Raw genomic sequence first — 20,343 nt, forward strand, 5'->3', positions numbered from 1 at the left:
AAGGCCTTGTCTACAATAGAAAGTTGTACCACTTTACAACTTGTTGTTAAGTTAGTGTAAACACAGTTATATCTGTGTAAAGGTCCTTTAAACCAGTATAACTATTCCACTCGGGGGAGAGGGGTAACTATACCAGTGTAAGGCACCTTTATTCTGGTATAGCTACATTCATACTAGGGCTTGAACAAGTATAACTATATTGGCAAAAATATCACACCCCTGACTGACATTATCATACCAGTACAACTTTGATGTGAAGATCCCGCCGAAGACTACCTTTAATGATGAGTAAGGCTGCGAGTCTTTCATGGAGGTCACGGATTGCAGCAGCGGCAGGGCCCCTGGCCACCCACTGCCCAGAGCAGCAGCAGTGGTGGTGGGGCCCCGGGCCACCCCACTACCCCAGCAGCTGGGGGCCTGGAGTGCCCCTCCCCCCAGGATCAGCAGCATCCCTGGAAGCCACACAGACACACACCTTAAGATTTAATTAGGAGTATTTTTAGTAAAAGTCATGGACAGGTCACCAGCCCGTAACTTTTTGGTTATTGCCTGTGACCTGTCCATGACTTTTACTAAAAATACCCATGATTAAATTGTAGCCTTAATTATAAGTGTCACTGTACATTCTGCCTACAGTATGGTGACATAGCTTTGCATGGCAATATATGGAGATTATAGGGTAGAATCATTGGGAGAGGAAGATATTTGTAGTTACTGATTCTGGGATAGACTGATGGTTGTAGAGTAATTTGCGGTCACCTTTCTCAAAGAGTAACATGTTCTTGCTGTTTAAGTCTTTTGTTTTGTCTTGATAGTGTTACTATAATTTAATCTTCCTTTATGTCACTTACTTTAGGTTGCCTGAAGCTCAGCAAAGGGTTGGAGGATGCTTTCTAAATTTAATGCCACAAATGAAAAACTTATACCTTGCATACTGTGCCAACCACCCGTCAGCAGTAAATGTTCTCACAGAACACAGGTATGTTTATTTTATATTCAGTTAAAACTCCTACAGAAAAAGTGATTAAAATAAGAAGTATGTAATTTTAAAAAAAAGCTGATAGGTGCACTTACTTTAAATACCCTACAGCCTTTTTGGTGAGTGCTCATTGCATTGTAGCCTGTTTAACCAAACCAAAGCTATTCTGCACACCCAGGGCCATTGTATCACTCTCTGGAAAACTATTCTTTGAGAAGATTTTTATAACCTAAACAATGCACATAAACTGTCAACATGTAAAGGAAACAGTAGTACATATTATCTTAGTTTTGAGAGCATCTGTGAAAATGTTGTTGATTTTGAAAGTTCTGGCATGACTGATTTTGGTTTCTGTAACTTTCTGCTGTCTGCCATCTGTATCTTAACTGTTGAAGGGTTGTGTTGGAGATCTAACTTTCCAGCTTCTGGAAAGACCAAGTGCAGGGCTAGAGTCTAATCTCAGATGCATAAGCATAAATCATGACATGCCTTGAAAAAATTGATACCTTTCCACACACATGTGAAATGCTAATTTTTCCATACAGTAAGAGGTGGTGTGCATTTCCACATACTGGAATTGGAACTTGGATCTTACATTTTGAGAGCAATAAATTTGCATGGAAAGCATTCAGAAAATGTTAACTTAATAGTTCTGAAAACATTTTATATTTATTTTCAACTTCACTCTAATGAAGTCAGTGTCACGATTTATGTGACTATAGGTAATACGTGCATAGTTGTTGCAGGATCAGGGCCTTAATTTTGTATAGTTTACAAAATGAGCATCTCTTGTTTGTCAGAAACAAGCATTTGAGCTAACATGACTACCTTTAGCTGCTGAGGTTGTTTGGCTATGTTTAGGGCCCCATTCATGTATAGCACAGTTGCAGGCACCGTGTCTTACAGAGGAAGAAAGTTTGAAGCTAGACTGTTGCATTTAAGCCACAGCCGCATTCTAGTAAAGGTGGGGAGCTGTCCTGCAACTGGATCTCCTCCTAAGGATTCCTGAGAAGCAAATGCTGTGGTATTTGTTCCAGTAACTTTTCAAGGGGCTGAGTGTGTGTTCGCCTTGGAAGTCTAGGAAGCTTTGGTGGCTGCTGTGGGCATGAGTCAGAGAACCATAGCCATCCTACCCTGCCCTTCTCCATGAAGTTAGAAGCCATAGGGGAGCAAGCAGGGAGCACTGCCTGTACTTCCCTCCAGAATTTTTGCCCTTGGCAATGAGCCAGGGAAAAAGGCTCTTTACAACCTCTCCACCTTCCCTGTGCAAAGTCAGACATGACTGAGGCCTTCATTTTCAACAATATTTGTTTTTTAGTAATATGTTCTATGGTCTAGTCATGCCTCTTATTCATTCTCAATCATGTAAAATGTAAACCTTTGAATCATTTGATACAGGTGACCTGTCCCCAACTTCCTCCTTAACTAAGGTTTTCTAATGTTTTGTGTTTGTGAAAGAACAAACTGAAATGCTTGCTGCGTGTTACAGTGAAAGCAAACAGTGACAGAGTACTCTGTATGGGAGGTGAAGAGGAAGGAAAATAAAATGTATAAAATGCTGTAATTTTTTTTTTCTTGCTGATGACTAGTCTCAGCTGGCATTCTCTGTACACTGTGAAGTATTCAGACAATACGCGTCCAGGATTTTTAATAATCTTGTTCAGCCTAAGGACTTTCTCACATTTTCTGCTAAGTAGTTAGTGCCTCTGCCATCTTCCCACATGCCAGGCTGGGATTCCATGTAAATAGGACTTGGCAATTGATAGCAAAGTGAACAGATATATTTCTTAAGATTTGGCTATGTGTAGGGGAAAAATTTATTCCGTGCTTCAAAACTGTTCAGAGAACAGAGGAGAAAACTGGTGCCTTTAGAATTACAGATACAATGTTTATAATGGGGGAAGATTATAGTTGTGTTACTGGGGAGAAGAAGAAATGCTGCTTCTGGAAGGTATCACCCAGATAAAAGATATTGCAGTCCCTTTCTGGTCTGTAAAATCAACTTTGTGAATCCCTATAGAAGTCATCAAAAATACCATAGAACAATCAAATAATACACTGTAGGCATGCAGCTAGTTTCAAGGTAATCTGACTGTTTGCCAGAGGCAGAGAGCAAAGGGAAGCATGTCCTGATGAATGAGCTCCCGTTTAGCATGTTGTTTTGTCTGTTTGAATGAGATGTGTCAATGGAAATATGAACTCTGGATTTGTAATTGCCTCCTGTAGTGGTTTAGAGTGGGTCCTCCCTGTCAGTCGCTGAAGGAGGCCATTCCACCTTGCTACACCACCTAACGGCTGATAGTCAATTGCCAGGGGATTAGCACAGTAAGTGTCATCAAAGAGTCTAGGACCCTGGCCCCTTGGCGTGGGGCAGGGCAATTGGCAGTCTTTAGCCCAGATCCCTGGCTGAGGCAGACAGCAAACACAGACAGGCTGTCCAGCCTAAGGTGGGGAGGCTGCCACCCCAGGGGTGGGGTTGGCACCAGGGGTAGGAGGCCCAGCCCCACCCTATTCCCCCGTGTCCCAGCCCAGGGCCATACCAGTGGCGAGCAGTCCTGCCATTGGGTCAGCGTGGATCCTGCCAGAACATGCTGGCTCTGGTTTTGACAACACAGCCAGAATAATGTCTGGTTTCCCTGGGCTACTTCCTATCCCTCCTTGTTCATAGGGCTTCGTTGCTCTTGGGTCCTCAGTCTCTTTGGGGAACTCGGCAGCCGGCAGTCCCAGCAGCTCCTCGAGGTATTTGGCCGATGGCAGCCTCAGCAATTCCCCTCCCTCAGGGTCCTCCTCCGGGGGTAGGGGTTGGCACAGCTCAGTCCCTGGCCCAGGGCCCAGCAGCAAGGCAGAGGCATCCAACTCCGTCCCTGGCTCTGGCCCAACTGAGCTGGAGGCCCCATGTCTTATACTTCCCGTTCTGCCCCTCTGCTTCCAGCACAAGGGCAGGCCCAGCCTGGCTCCACCCACTAAAGGGCGGGGAGTGGTTCCTACCTGTGAGTCTCGGTGGGAGGCCTCTCCACCTTGCTACGCCTCCATTTAAAATGTTTAGTGCTTTTTCTTTTATTAAACCCTGCTATAGCAGACCACAACGTATGCCATCGAAAAAACTGTTTTCAAAATCTACCATAAAGAAGCAAGAAGTTAAATTTAACAGTGCAACTCCAAAACTGTTGACCTCTCTTACAGAACAACAGAAACCCCTTAGATCAGAGGTGGGCAAACTACGGCCCGCGGGCCACATCTGGCCCACGGGACCCTCCTGCCCGGCCCCTGAGCTCCTGGCCCAGGAGGCTAGCCTCCGGCCCCTCCCCTGCTGTCCCCCCCCGCCCCCCCCCCACAGCCTCAGCGCACCGCGCCACCGGCGCAACGCTCTGGGTAGCCGGGCAGCACCGTTGCAGAGCCGCAGCCTGACCCGGTGCTCTGGGTGACATGGCTGTAGCGCGACTAGTGCTCTGTGCTGCGCGGTAAGGGAGCTGGGGGGGGGTTGGATAGAGGGCGGGGGAGTGGTCAGGGGGCAGGGGTGTGGATAGGGGTCGGGGCAGTCAGGGGGCGGGGAACAGGGGGGTTGGATGGGGCAGGAGTCCCGGGGGGCAGTCAGGAATGAGATGGGAGATTGGATGGGGCGGCAGGGGGCAGTCAGGGGTGGAGGGTCTGGGGGTGGTCAGGGGACAGGGAGCAGGGGGTGGTGGATGGGGCCTGGGGGGGCCATCGGGGACAGGGAACGGGGGGGTTGGATGGGGCAGGAGTCCTGGGGGGCCGTCGGGGAGAGAAGCAGGGGGTTTGAATAGGAGGTGGGGACCGGACCACACCTGGCTGTTTGGGGAGACACAGCCTCCCCTAACCGGCCCTCCATACAATTTTGGAAAGCCGATGTGGCCCTCCGGCCAAAAAGTTTGCCCGCCCCTGCCTTAGATTATAAGATTTTAAGGGTCGGAAACGTGTCTCTTTCTGCCTTGAATGTCACTGAATATACTGATGGCACAAAGTAAAAATATATAAATATGTAAAAATTCTAATAAATACCATGTATTGTCTCCTAATTACATAGAACTTTTTCTGTTACCATAAAGATCTGTGAGATATGTTTAGTTTACACTGAGGTTCAGGGATAGCAGCCTCTAAAACAGTAAATGAGGGAACTTCATTACAATTATTAAATACCAAAAATTAGGTTAAGATTGCACAGTTAAATTTACACTAAATCAGAGAATGGAAAAATTAAGATTGCAAAAGCAATGCTCAGTTGCATTGCAAAGCCTGTATATTTTTATGGTATGTATTTAGCAGCAGAAACATGAATATTACTGAGCAATACATTTAACAAGAAAAAGGTAGAGAATATTACATGTGTACTCTGAATTCATTCACTGACTTTTGGGATTTGAATTGTACAGTGTGCAACTGATTTAATAGTATTTGAGGGAGAAAAATGGAAAATGGCTTGGAACTATCATCCTACAGCTTTTCTATCAGAGATTGTACCCTCCTTGCACTCGGCCTCTGTGTGCTTCAGTAACTAAACACTTGTGCATAGTGCTTGCCTACAAAATGGTCTGCTTCATTTGCTCAGTATACAATTTTAAAGTCATAACTTTTGCTACATAAAAAACAAAACAATTTATCAAAGCCACTGCACCTCAAAGAGGACTAAGTCCATGCCAAGTTATAAAAAAACATTTAGGATATTCTTACTGTAGCTAAGACTTTTTAAAAAGATTATTTTAATTGTTAAAATAGTATATTTTTCACTTTCATAACATTCTAGAGCTGCTAGAAGGATTTAGTTCCAGCTTTTAAAAAATATAATTATAAAAATTGACTTTCGATCAGGAAGAAGTTCATCCATAAAGGTGAATTTTTCATAGTCATGAGCATGCAAAAATACGGGTTATAATGGAAACCATTTTACAGCATTCATTGTAGCATTTGCTGCCAGTTGAATGCAATAATATCAAGATCATATGATAAGCGTCCATCCAGTCCTTTTGAGGGAAACATTAGGTAGCTGGCTTCTTGTGCTTCATAGTTCAAAAGAAATATCAAGCTGTACATCACTGTGAGCTGGTATCCTGATGCCTGTTAAAATTCAACTAAAGTGTTAAGGGATGGAGATAAAGATGAGGTGAACACTGCCAAAATATACATGTTAAAACCCTGCTTTCCTGTCAGGACATACATTGGCTTTAATTTCCTTGAATGTTCAGCATGCAATTCAGACTAACGTTATTGAGTTAACTCTTCTAGCCCCAATGCCGAGAGCAGATCCCCTTGCTGTGATTTTTTTAATTTATTTTTTGGTCACTCTTATACTCTTGTCACTGAACCCCATCTCCTTGTGTTTAGCTTAGTCTGAAGTCATACCAATTTTTAAAAATTGGGGGCTTCAAACCTGATCCTATTAAAGCTAAAAGGAGTGTTGCCATTTACTTCAGTGGGAGCAGGACCGAGACCTACATATGTGCTTATTTTTCGTCATTTATGTCAGATGTTGAGAACGTCTGTTGGCTTGCTCTCAGTCATCTCTCAAATCTTGGAGGGGAGGTTCCATAGAGACTCAGAAAGGAGGAAGTCTGCAAGAGTTTTGAGGCTGCATCTGTGATTTGAAGAGATAGGGAAGATTTATAAGGCCTGATCCTCTAAGGTGCTGAGCACCCTCAACTCCCACGGATTACAGTGGAAGGAGAAGGTGCTCTGTACCTTTCAGGATCAAATTCATTTCAGGCTTTAGTCCAACAAATGAAAAAAATTATTTAATTCAGATTTCTTTAATGCACAGTATAAAAACCTGTAGTGAGTCCTATTGGAGGCATTTCCAATATCTAGCACAGGGATCGGCAACCTTTGGCATGCGGCTCGACAGGGCGAGTCCTCTGGCGGGCTGGGCCGGTTTGTTTACCTGCCGCGTCTGCAGGTTTGGCCGATCGTGGCTCCCACTGGCCACGGTTTGCCACTCCAGGCCAACTGGGGCTGCGGGAAGCAGTGGCCAGCACATCCCACGCTGCTTCCCGCAGCCCCCATTGGCCTGGAGCGTCAAAGTGCAGCCAGTGGAAGCCGCGATCGGCTGAACCTGCAGACGTGGCAAGTAATCAAACCAGCCCGGCCCACCAGGGGGCTTACCCGGGCGGGCTGCGTGCCAAAGGTTGCCGATCCCTGATCTAGCACACACTTCACCCGTTTGATCATCCGTTTCCTGCTCCATGCTGGTGTACCCTCTTTTATTCACACCAACAGACTTTTTCTCTCTAGAAATCTAGTGTAGTCTGGGTGAAGTGTAATTTTTCATGCATCAGTTAAAAAAAAAAGAGAGAGAGAGCAAGAAAATGGCGAGGTTTATTTTAAAGGGATACTGAGTGTAGTTAACCTGCTGTTTGCACCAGCCATTGTAAATTCCAGTCTGTATCACTTCCTGTTCATATTCTTCATAGTTTTCTTCTTAGTCATATATAGATAGAATCAGCATGAAAAGAGGCTTTTTTGTACAGTTACAGTATTGAAATATAGGATGAAAACAATAAATGACTGTTTAAAAAAGCTTTGGAGTAGTTTCTCTCTCTCCTTTTTTTTTATTACTTTCATTGTGAATGAAACAGAGTTTTGTTCAAATTTACAAAGCCACAAACAAATACATTGTTCTTCTTTTCTCTGAATTCAAAGTAATAAAGTAGTCAGAAATAAACCATTGAAATAAATGAAAATAAAAACCAGAATCCTAAATTTTCATGAATGAACGTGCAAAAATGGGGGTAATATCTAGTGTAATGCATGCTGAAGTTTGACTGCTGCACCATCTGTTCTTGAGTTGTTGCTTGCTTTCAGACAAGAACTCTCACTTTTCACCTCCTCCATTAAGTTTGGGACAGTCTAAACTAGCCCTGTTATTCTGTTTCAGTTGTGGGAGTGTAACTTTATCCAAGCATTAGGGTCACTAACCAGGGTATTATTCCTCCAGTGAATACCGTTCTTTGTGAAATTGGGCCAGTGTTTTTATATGCAACGGATTATTTCAGAGCCATCAACTTCTTTCCCAGGAATAAACCTTACAAGGCTTTTTCTTAAAAATGTCCTGAGTCTTTGTTCTGGGGGCAATTTATCAGCTTCAGGTTTTTTTTTAACCTATATCAGTAATGTTTAAGATAACTAAGTAAAAGCTTAGGGGAAAAAATATTTTCCTTGTAATTTTCCTGTTTACATTGTATGTTTGACAGTGCTTTGCATGTAGTCAGGCCTAGATCCAGGAATTTTATGCATGTGCATAAACCCCTTAGCTATTCTCAGGTATAATGTTTTTGCACGGCTGGAGCAAAAGCATGCACAAGCATCTGTTATGTGAGTGGGGCTTTAACGTATCAGCAAGGGAGAGATAAAATATAAAAAAATAGGAAATTATGATTATAAAACTACAGGGGTCTAGATGCAGGTGTCTCACCAGAAACGTCAGTCTTTTGATACTGATGAGATTTTTAAAGGATGCAGTCAACTTAGACGTAAATAAGTTTGATGAACTCTCTGACATGAAGACTGTGGTAGAAATCACTATTTCATATTCTCCCTCAATTCCCCTCTCCTAGTCTGGTACTCTTGTCTCTCACTTTAAGTGCCTGCTAGCGTCCTCTAAGTTCTCTTCTTCCTCTCCACCTTATCCCTTAATGATCTTGTCTCTGTGGCTTCATTTCAGTAGGCATTGAGTGTCTAACTCCCTTAGACTCCTTTGAAAATCCCATCCCTATATGGTGGACATTTGTGTATTTGGAGATATTTTTGTTAGATAAACAGAAAATTTCCAGCTCCAGCTGAATGTATGTAGAAGTAGCAGTAAAGGGAGGGATATTTAAAGATGCACATTCAGTGCCTACTAAGTAGCATTGACCTTTAATGAGGCTACTTGCATACAGTACTGCACATTGATAACTTGCTTGTCTTCTTGTGAGGGAAGGAGCAGGGGGAAGAAATAAGGGGATGGAACAAAATAAGAAAAAAAGGAGGGGGGGAAGTTGAGGTAAAGAATGGAGACATAATTGTTGGGAAGGGAAGGGACATGAAAAATAGTCAAGACGTGGCACCTGTTTTATTGGAAGCATGAGGGGATATGTGTGGGCCTGGGCAGGAGTCTGAGCCACCAAAACTATTATGAGGGAAACTCCAGTAAAAAAGCTCAAGGAGAATTAATGTAAAAGGAAGGAGGGACTTGGAGTGGGACCTTACATATCCATAAAACGAAGAAACATACGCTATTGCATGGGGGGGAGGAGTGATGACATCTTTAAAAAGAAAAATCGCTTTAAGTGTTACACTCAGTCATTATTGTGTAATTGTTCTGAAGAAATATGAGGGGCATAACCTTAATTTAACATTAAGTATGTGGGTGCCAAGTGTGATATATGTGTTTAAACTTGTGGACAATGGACTGAAAAAAGTAAAATAACATTTGCTCAGATTAAAAAGACAAACAAACTACAGTTTACTATATTAGGTAGTGAATAGCGCATAATCTCAAAATAAATGGAAAAAAGACAGAATAACGTTTTCAATACCAAAAATTATTTAATGGCCCCAAAAGAAGCCAGAATCATTATTATTGTAACTATGTTTAGCTTTTTTCTTTGCCAGTGCAAAACTTAAAATGAGTCGATTTTCAATGGTAGATGAAATTATCCTGAATTTAAAGCTTTTAAACGATAGGCAAACAAATCAATTTCTTTAGCTCTTGTGACTTCAACTTTATTGGATAATGCCTGTCAAGCATTTGCTGTATTTATATTTTACATCCTCACCTTAATAGCAGTTTGGATAAATCTGTGGAGCTTGTACATTAGTTACTCCAATAATTGGAGCATGGAATACGGATAAATATGAGTCAGAAAACTCTTTGTACTTCCTCCGCTTTGTGTATCCCAGAGCCTGCAAGCGTGCAGGCTGATGTCATACTCTAAGCAACAGTCCCAGAGTAAGGAGCTCTTTCTAGAAATTCAGCACTAGAGAACTAGAAGCTGTAAGACTTAGGTTCATTAAGTGAGCCACGGTCTTGCTGTAACGTTGTCAGAATGCGATGTTTATGTGCTGTCCTCAGACCCCTCAGCAGTGAGAGTTCATGTTCTATCTACTATAAACAAAGATCTGCTTCAGAAGTGTAAGTTCAAAAAAAAGTCTTAAAAGTGCATGTTTAGCTCTTGGTTTTTGTGTCTGATATATTATGTGGCTTTTTCTGCCCTCCAAATTACTATAGGCACTCTGAACTTTGAGTGATTCTTTCTTGTTTTAGCTTTTTTTCTCATCTGTTTTGTAACTGTTGAGTCTGTTATGGAGATATACGTACTAAGGTGTGAATATTGATAAATTTTAAAGACAGAAGTTGTAGTGCTGATTTCTAAAAATATTGCTAAGCTAGCCTTAGTTTGAACTGCAGACTTTAGGATAGAAGTTGTAACGATCGCTTTAGAGAACAAAGGCTTCCAGTATGCTTTTATTCATATACTAATTCTGTAAAATGTCACAGGTAGCATATTGAAATAACTCTTATTTGTTGTTCTTCAGAAAGTAGGTATTCATGATCAGTTATTCTGAATAAATCATAGGTTTGATCATTTAGCCTTTTTAAAAATATACATGATTCCAAAAGCATAATTGTTACTTTGTGCTTAGTTAAATGATGCTTCTTTTTGTGTGCGCTCTGCTTCTTAACTGTGTCATTTCAGTAATTACAGCGGCAATACACTGTGCTAAACTTGTAAGTGCCAGTCAAAATTGCATGATATGAAAGAGCCATTGTCTTTGTCAAAACAGCTGTGATCTTGAGCTAATGGCATTGATTTTAGTTCTCATGATCTAGTGAAAAAGTAAATAAAACTGATGTATGACCTGCCGTTTGTTCCCCAGCTCCAGTAGTGTTGTGTTCCAGCATTGAAAACTATGTTGGCTAAACAACGCATATTTCACTGAAAGTAGATTGTTCTGTTATCTGAATGAAGTTCCATTTTGTTTGCATTGTCTTTATCAGACATGAAGAATCTAAGGCTATTCATGAAACTGCACATGTAGGAGACTCTTTGATGGACTGGAACAGACTCCTAATAGGGTCTGCATGATAGAATGTTTTTGTCTGAATAATTCAATGTCAGTTGCATTTTAAAAAAAAAAGATGTACTTGTTTTTTAAAATCCTGCTGTTTGTACAAGTTAGCATGACAAATCTTGCAAGACTAAAGTTTAGAGAAGTACTGTGTGAAAGAAAACAGTCATCTTAGGAATGTTAGGAACAAAACTGTGTAATTCAATTATAATTACATCTATTAACACAACTCCATTAAATGGTCTTTGATGCTTCCATTAATAAACGTATTTTTTCCAGGTTTTGAATCTGTTTAAAATTGGTTTAGGTTTAAAACTTGTGTTCTCATGCTGTGAGCAAATAAATTGATGCAACACTCTGCAAGGTATCTTTTGTTTTGAAGAACAGAGAATAACTCAGAAAATACTGTTGAAGTCAACGAATACTGGAAAGAATCACAAAGCATGCAATGGAAAAAGTTATGGATAATATTTGTCTTTATTTCAGGGGTCAAAATGGGTTTGTATGGGGCAGTATTTCATACTGGCTCTTCTCCAGTACCCTGCCAAATCTGTGGCCCACTGAAACCTCCATGGTGCCAAAGTCAGAAAGAATTGGAACAATAGTATTTTCCTCCAAAATATTTGGCCAGCACAAGGAGCAGAAGTTTGTGTTTTGGTGGTGGGATGGGGATTCGGTGATCAAAATTGCTCTAAAGTAAGAGGACCTTATAAGTAAGGGGGCATTGTACTTGAAGATAGATCAGCAAATATTATTTATATTATGTCATCTTATGTAAACAACCATGTGCAGTGCGTATAATGTGCTGAATGATGAGGGGCAAGGATTCATGTGTAGTATTGTCTAAAGGCACATGTTGGTGCTGTAGAGAACAATACAGAACAGCTAAAAGAGTGGGCTGTGATCTTTGTAGTTGGAATGTATCATGGAACAGATGAGGTTTTTTTGAGGAGCGAAGGGAGGCTGCCTAAACATTGAATTGGATAGTGTTTCTTGAAGGGGGGGTGGAGGAGCAGATAGTGTGAAGGAAGTAATTTATAAGGGAGGAGCAGGACAAAGAAGGTAGATAGTGTTCATAGGTGGGGAGAACAAGATCTGGGTAAAGAGGCAAATAATAGGCTTAAACATTTTGTCTGATATTCAGTAAAGGAAATAGCTATCACTTTGTTCATATTTAGATAAAGGTCACTTATATATAGCGCCATCCATGGGTATGCATGGCATTGTCCAGGCAAGTATGAAGACATAGTTTCTCTTCCAAATGGAGTTTATACTGAGTCTAGAACTAGTAAGTAACAAAACTGCTGGTATGTAGAGGCTATATACTTTCCATAGCTGCTAATGTTAATTTTACATAAGATCAATTTTTGACAATCACACCCTTGCTAACTTGTTTGACTTTAAATTGTGTTGTATTTGGAACCGGGATTGAGCCTTATTTTTGTTTGGAAAACATATAGCACATCTTGAGTACTATCAGACACAAATAATAATCAGTTACCAAAATCAGTGTGATTTTATGCCAGGTTAGACAGAATTGTTCTGGGAAGTTTAAGGCAGGTCTGATGAGGCATGCTGGAGATTCAGATATTAAAATCAGGTAGCTCTACTTTTTGAAAATGTTCAGAAAGTAGTTTTATTTAAATTTATCTATTTTGCCTTGTTATAACTCCAACACAGCTTGGTCTTGAAACCCCTTATTAGTCTGAATCTGTTATTTTTTGGGTAAGGACTTGTTTGTGCCTTTAACTGATTTTGGGAGACATGGGGAGTTGATGATGCTGGGACATGGTCTGGGGGCTACTTTCAGCCTCCACCCCATTCCAGGCAGGTGGAGGGTCCGCAGCCCTAATTCCAGTGACTTACTCTGGCCTGACCATTAGCGTAATTTCTGACTCCAGTTCCAGCCTAGCCCTTGGTGTGACCCTGGCACTGACACTTGGTGTGGCTTCTGACTCTGACTCTGGATTCACCCTTGCTATGGCTTCAGATTCTGGCTTTGACCTTTGGCTTGACTTCTGACTGTGATCTTGACTCCGCCCCGGCTCTGAGCACTAGTTCAGACTGCCCAGTTACAGGACCTGAAAGGGTGTAATTAGATATTTAAAAGAAATTCATTTGGGAACCCCAGTAATTCCCAAATCCACATGTCAACTTTCAGGGAATTTAGGTACAAAACATTACAGAAAAAACATAAAAATAATAAAAGAACCTGCACGCATGCTAATAAGCTTATCAGAATTCATCTGAGCTCTCTCAAGCGCTCTGGCAAGTGTAGTCTTTTAATACCCCATTCTAGGGGTATCCTTGTATTATAAATTCATCAGAGTTTCAGCTCAGAACGATAAACAATAAATAAAAATACATATTTTGTATTTGAATTACTTCTTGTTTGTTTTCACCTCTTGCTGTCTCAAGCAAAATTCCCTTGAGCAGAAGGATCAAAATAATCAAGAGTCTAATTTATTTTTCACCTGTTGATAATTAATTCTTCATTTGTTTAAATATTTTGCATGTGCAGTGAGGAACTAGGAGAATTTATGGAAATGAAAGGTGCCAACAGCCCTGGGATCCTTGTATTGACCACTGGCCTCAGCAAACCTTTCATGCGCCTGGATAAATACCCCACGTTACTCAAAGAGCTTGAAAGGCACATGGAGGTATATCTTATCAGCATTTATGTTCCATCTTAATGATGATTTGACAACAGTTATTTTAAAGGTACATGTCAAGCATGTTGGGCCCCAAATTGTGCTCCTTGTCTCTCCTTTCTGCCTTCTGAACAGTGCTCCAGTCATTGGGGTAGGGGTGTGGGGGGAAACGGGGCGGGGTGGGGGGGCAGAAAGCACTTCCAGGATTATCACTCATAAAGTGAAAGTATTGGAGGTACCGGAACACCATGAAAAGTGCCAAAATGGCGTTCCGGCACTACTTGAGCCCTGCTTCTGAAATAAGAGAAGCAGTAGGCTTAAAACTCAGTGTAATCAGATTAACTGAACAACTCAGTAAGTGTAAAGCAAAACCCACCTAGGAATCTGAATTTCTCACTGATGGATCTGATCCACAAGCTCTCCAGGTGGATTGTGTTTTGAACCTGTCTCCTAAAAACTGTAATTAAGGCTACTCAAGGTTTTCTCTTACAAGAAAGGATTTTTTTTTCATAGTAGTGGTCTCGTTGTTCAAATGCTCCCTACTTGATACAGTCTCACTTACTTCTATTGAAATATGCCTGGCAATGAGACCTGGAAGTGTTCTAATGTGGTAGTGTTTTAAGGGCCTACATTTGCATTTAAATGTTTTATTAAAAAAAAAATTGGGGCGGGGGGTGGAGTTGGTGTGTCATGTCTATGATTTGCCGGCTGTGATAGTGTTCCATGTTAGCATAACCTGAAAAGAAGAGCATGGTTTAACTGTGACAATAAGGAAAGAGCAGTATAAGAGCATAAGATGTATGTTAACCTTTTAAAAGGAGTACTAATGGCAGAAACTTAAGTTTGCAAGTAATCTTTTGAAATCTAAGTCAGATATATTTTTTCCAGACATTGCTTTATGGATTCATGAAAGAATAGCATTAGTAGTAACATCATCAGAGATTCTGCATTTTTGCTACAAGTGTCCTATCAATGGAAGGAGGCAATGAAGAAGGCATAAAGAGGAGAACAAAAAGGGTTATTACAAGTGTTAAAGTTGTCTATACTGTAGTTACTATGCCTCCTAGGAAACATTTCATTACCATCCTCGGGAATTACAGTACTATTGTTTTTGTTTTTAGGATTATCATCCCGATCGACCAGAAATTCAGAAATCCATGACAGCCTTCAAAAACCTTTCCGTAAGAATTTTGAAGAGTAGATGTGTATTTATTTAGGAGAATGCTTGCTAATTTCATGCCCTGTAAAAGTTAATATTTTGATATGTGAAATCTTTAGAAATGTAGGGCTTGATTCCGTGCTCAGGCATAGTGAGGTGTGTGGGAGGTGTGCGCTGGCAGCCTGTTCCAGCTCCTTCATTCCTGTTTCCCCAGCCCCACTGGAAATTAAGGCAGTACATTAGCAGCCCTAACTTAATGTCAGCTGCAAATTAGGTGTAGCAGAGCTCTGCTTTACCTCTTCCCTTTCCAGTCCACTCCTTGCTTCCAAATCATCCCCCTTTTAGCTTTACACCAGAAGAAGGCTCACCTGCACCTAGAACTTGTCCCTGGCCTTCTCCAGCCACCTTATGGCCTGTTTGTGCCGCTTAGGGAATGTGGTGATAGTGGGCTAAGGAATCCAGCCTGTAGTGTACATCACTAGAGCAAGGGGGCAAGAGTAAAAATGAGCATTACATCATTGAAGCCTAGAATGGACGAGCTGAGAGGCTCCTGGTGATGGGGATAAGACCTGTCAGTTCTAACATGGATATCCAATCAAAGAAATAAGAGGTGTGGTTGTTAGTGACGTGTGTGCAACCCACTAACACTTTTTATAGCTACTAAAATAGTCAACATTGTGTGTTTCCTGTTGGATGGGGTTGCACCATTAGTGTGACTTCGTTATATATATTTTGTGGCCACTGTGAGACTTGGTTCCCTTTTTCTTGGATGCTGTAAAAACAAGTAGGAGGAAACAGCCCTTGCCCCCAAGAGTTTCAGACCAGTGGGAGAACAAATAGCAGAAAGGATAAGGGAGGGAGTATGAATTAGATCTGTATTTCTGCTTTCTGCTGGGTAACTCGTTATTGTTTGGGAGTGAATAATACGCATAACATTAGAAGCGGCTCTAAGACTCGAAGAAGAACAAGGTAGTGACTTTTTAAAGGGATGTTGAGATCAGTAAATTAAAAGAAAAGTAGTAGTTTTGTAATTAACAATGTACATTTTAAAAAGCTACTTTAATGTAGTCCACTGAAAGAAATACTTCACACGTGAAAGCTTTGTCACTGTGCTTTATTTTATACTTCAAGCAGAGCACTGAGGACAAGTAATTACTTCAGCTGATACTGACTCCTAATACAGTTCACGCAGACACCACCTTATTAGCACCTTCCCTATCTTTAACAGGCTCAATGTCAAGAGGTACGGAAAAGAAAAGAACTTGAACTCCAAATACTGACGGAAGCCATCCGCTGCTGGGAGGGAGAGGACATTAAAACACTGGGCAATGTAATTTACATGTCCCAGGTCATGATTCAGTGTGCTGGAAGTGAGGTAACGCAGTTCAATCTTCATTAAATATTCTTCTCTTGCAACTACAATTAATAATGAATAATGGATTGTATGTGTTAGGAACAAGAAGACCACTCCAAGAAAAAGAATATAGACTGAACAAATTTTATGTAGTATTTTGTTTAACCTAAGTGTCCTTATAAATGGGGGAAACTACTCTAAGATGTACAAGCTCAGCTAAAAGCTGACTAAATTGTATAGCCAGATATAGCTGTTGGAAACATTATAAAGTCTTAAGGGGTTGTAAGGGAGTCCAAAGTGCAAATTAAAGGGACTTTTCTCTGTGTATTGGTTACATTACAAAATAATTTGCCATGGTAGCTATTACTACATGGTAAAGACAATATGGAAATACTTTATGTTGTTGTTGTCCCAGACATACTCCTCCTTGGTTGATGGGGTTTTCGGACACCTTCTCAAATATTGAATATTAAAATGACAAAAATCAGGGGACTGAGTGATTCTGGGGAATTGTAATGCCTTTCACCTTGAGATCATTGGTTTTAATGCCAGCCTTGCTTTGTAGTGATCGGAAATCTTTACCTTCTGACCCATGTGCAGTGTCCTGTATAAAATAATTGAAGGTCTCTTTCTCAGTTTCCTAACACACAAGCAACCACATCACAGAAACCATCACCACAGTTGGCACTAATTGACAGGCTTGTTGGCAGAGAGGCCAAAGAACTGACTGGACCTGAATTATGAGCTACGCTTTAGAGGTGGTCTCTGTGTCAGGATCGAGGCCAGACCTATAGCCAGCTAAATTGAAGTGGGAAGGCAGTGAAAAACTCAGGAGTGCGGTTGCAAAGTTTTTGCAAAGGAAAATTTAAAATATCAGATGCACTATCCTGAATTTTAGAAGATTTTAAAACCATTTAAGAACAAAGCTTGCACCAAAAAAAGTAATGGTATGAATCCAGATTTCTGCCATAAGGCAACTTGCCACTGTAGCAAGTTAGTTTCTTTTATAACACTCATAAACATATGTCTTACCCAACAAAACCCCAGACTCCCTCAAATACTCTCATATGTCTCTTATCAAATGCATATGAAAACCTTGGATCCTCAGCTTGGGTCGCTTAGCTTATTGGCCATGAATTTATAAGTAGCTATGCCATTTTATCCCAGCTGAGAAATTGGCCTATATTCTACAAATATTGAAAAACTCCATTTAGAATACTTTGGATAAAGAGAACTTTTAGGAGGGGCAGAGAGGGAAAATGGTAAATATTTTGCTTTTAAAAAAAAAAAACAACTCCTAAATAAAGATAGCTAGCATGAAAGAAATGTCTCATATACAACAGGAATCCCATGAGTGGCAGTATAGTCAGTTGCTAGTGTTGAGGTTTATTTCTTCAAAGTAACTTGCAATATAAAATACAAGAGCTTGTTACAAACCTTTTTGAACAGAAAATTGAGTGCAGTTTGACTCCTCTTATTGCGAAGTATACATAGGTTAACTTTTGCTAAAAGTACGATAGTATTGGTACTACACCAGTGAATGTTTTAAATACAAAAAAATTAGGGTCTACTGCCTTATTTATTTTTTTTAATTGTTTTCTTTGTTTTTTCATAAGGAAAAGAATGAAAGATATCTTCTTCTCTTCCCTAATATTTTGCTTATGTTGTCTGCCAGCCCTAGGATGAGTGGGTTTATCTATCAGGTAAAACAGATGTTTTAACCATGGTTATTCACAGCAAACTTAAAAAAGCTTTCTAAACTTATTTTCACTTCTCTTTCTATATGTATTCAGTATGCATATGTACTCTGAAAGGCAGAATTGTCCAGCTATTGGGATCCTAGGTTCTGTTTCTGCCACTGATCTGCTCTATGAACGTAGGCGAGTAACTTCAACTCTGTCTTTATTGTTTCCCTACTACTGATACTTTCCTTTGTAAAGTGCTGTTAGATTTATAAAGGAAAATGCAGTATAAGAGCTTATTCATAATATTACATAAACTGTTAAGCATTCAGGTTGCGAAGTCAAGCACTCAGAAGTTAGGAAATTCCAAAATTATTCAATCTCCTAACAATTATGCATTATGATACAGTCTTTAATTCTAAGATCACATACTATTTTTTTCCCCCAAAAGTCCCCTTTTTCATTCTGTGTTTTTTATAGTCCGCATTCACAGTGTGGCCCCAGGCCTTATTTAACATTCACGTATGCACTGCATAAAAAATTATTAACTTCCTTATGGGTGTTTCTGTGATGCTGTCACCATAATAATTGAGTGCTAAGCAGTCATTAATAAATTTATCTTCAGAATATCCCAGTGAAGTGAGGTAACCACCTAGGACTGAATTTTGCAGAGTACTTAGCATTATACAACACGCATGTTCAAAGCTCATCTTCCATTGACTTCAGTTGCAGCAGCGAGTGCTCAGCATTTCTGTAAATCTGGCCCCACCTGTCTCATGTTAGGCACACTGAAAATAAGGAACATGCCGTTGGTGGTCACCTATGAAAAGTTTGGTTATTCTTTGAGTGGTGGGCCCAATGGCTGTTCACTGTGGGTGTGCACACACTCCAGGCACACAAGCCCAGAAGATTCTTTTCTAGCAGTGGGCGTTGGTCCATGCTTCCTTATCTTGATGACTTACTTCTCGCAGAGTAATCATCTCAGGAAGTCCAGTGGACAGTACACTCCCTCCTCAGCCTCCTGCAATCCTTAGGGCTTCAAGTAAAGCTAGAAAAAGTCCACTTCAATCACCATGCTGATTATAGAATTCATTAGAGTGCCTCTGGGCTTGACTTCAGTCAAAGCTTGCTTACCTCAGGACAGGAGTACAAGTACTCCTTTTCTTTTTACGGATACAGACTAACATGGCTGCTACTCTGAAATCTATTACCTCAGGACAGGTTCCTCATGATGAGAGACCTCCTTTTCCAGCTCTGACTGAGTCCCCAAACTACAGCTTGTCCCTGTCTGGTCCTTCTCGACTACATGGGCGGCTGCATGTACAGAACACCCTTCTCCAGACTCCTCCTTCGTTGCTTGCAGGCATGGCTATGCACAGTATAAGTGAGTTGTGAACCCTCAGATCGTTCTGTCTTCTCTTACCTGGTGGGAAAATGAGAAAGCCCCCTCTATCTTTAAAGAAACTAATCACATGCACCTTTCCTACTGTGTTGGGGAGCACATCTGGACAACCAAGTAGTGCAAGGTTCTTGGACCCAACAGGAATCCTAGCTACATATCGGTCTACCTGAACTTTGAGTAGTACAGGAGGCTTGCAGAAGGTTTCTGCCTTTCCCACATTTCCATTGTGTTCTGGTCATGTTGTACAACTTAACCGCAGTTTTATACATAAACAAGCATGGGGATAACAAGCTCTGCCCATATTTGCACAGAGGCCATCAGGTTCTGGAATCAGTGCCTCTGACACCAGATCACTCTCTCAGCAGTGTGCTTTCCCAGAATAATGAACACCCTAGCAGACAGTCTCAGCAGACACTTCCACAGGCAACACTATTGGGAACTTCGCAGTTCAGTGGTACAGAACATCTTCCAGCTTGGGGGGTGGGGGAGGAGTCACCGTCATGGGACTTCTTTGCACTTCAGATGACTTTGCTGCCTTAGACTGGTTGGGAAGGCCGAGCTCATCTGCCCCAGGCAGCTTGAAATTTTTAGAAGTATCCAGCCTATTCAGTGATGAGCTGCCAAAATCTTAACAGCCGGTTCCCTCCTCACCCCACGAGGGGGTCGTTGCCCAACCCTGCCCCCCTGGACTCCTGCCTCATCCAACCCCCCGCGTTCCTTGACGCCCACCCCCACCAGGACCCCTGCCCCATCAACCCCTGTCCCCTGACTGCCCCCAGAACGGGGCAAGAGGGTCTCGTGGGCCACTGTAGTGGGTGCTGACCCCACCCCTAAGAGCCAGAGGGACCTGCCGGGGGGCGAGCTGGGGAATCCCAGCAGTGCTTACCTGGGGCAGCTCCCAGGAAACATCTGGCAGGTCCCTCTGGCTCCTAGGGACAGGGGAGCGTAGCTAGGGGAGAAGCGGGGGGGCGGCTGCTCCCCCCACTGATCACATTAAAAGTGGTGCCTTAGGCGCCGACTCTGTGGGTGCTCTGGGGCTGGAGCACCCATGGGG

The 20,343-nt window shown here is 41.6% G+C and overlaps 1 protein-coding gene across 7 annotated transcripts in view; it reads left to right on the forward strand.

The window, feature by feature from the left end:
- ARHGEF7 (Rho guanine nucleotide exchange factor 7) overlaps positions 1–20,343 on the forward strand; it is a 195,196-nt gene that overhangs the window by 130,176 nt on the left and 44,677 nt on the right. For all 7 annotated transcript variants that reach the window (XM_073349944.2, XM_073349954.2, XM_073349964.2 and 4 more), the window contains 5 exons: positions 857–979; positions 13,563–13,701; positions 14,814–14,873; positions 16,080–16,226; positions 17,822–17,908. In XM_073349944.2, coding sequence (XP_073206045.1) covers positions 857–979; positions 13,563–13,701; positions 14,814–14,873; positions 16,080–16,226; positions 17,822–17,908 — 556 coding nt within the window. The remainder of the gene's footprint in view (positions 1–856; positions 980–13,562; positions 13,702–14,813; positions 14,874–16,079; positions 16,227–17,821; positions 17,909–20,343) is intronic.

The sequence above is a fragment of the Lepidochelys kempii genome, chromosome 1 (genome assembly GCF_965140285.1).
Source record: "Lepidochelys kempii isolate rLepKem1 chromosome 1, rLepKem1.hap1, whole genome shotgun sequence".
NCBI classification, from domain to species: Eukaryota; Metazoa; Chordata; order Testudines; family Cheloniidae; genus Lepidochelys; species Lepidochelys kempii.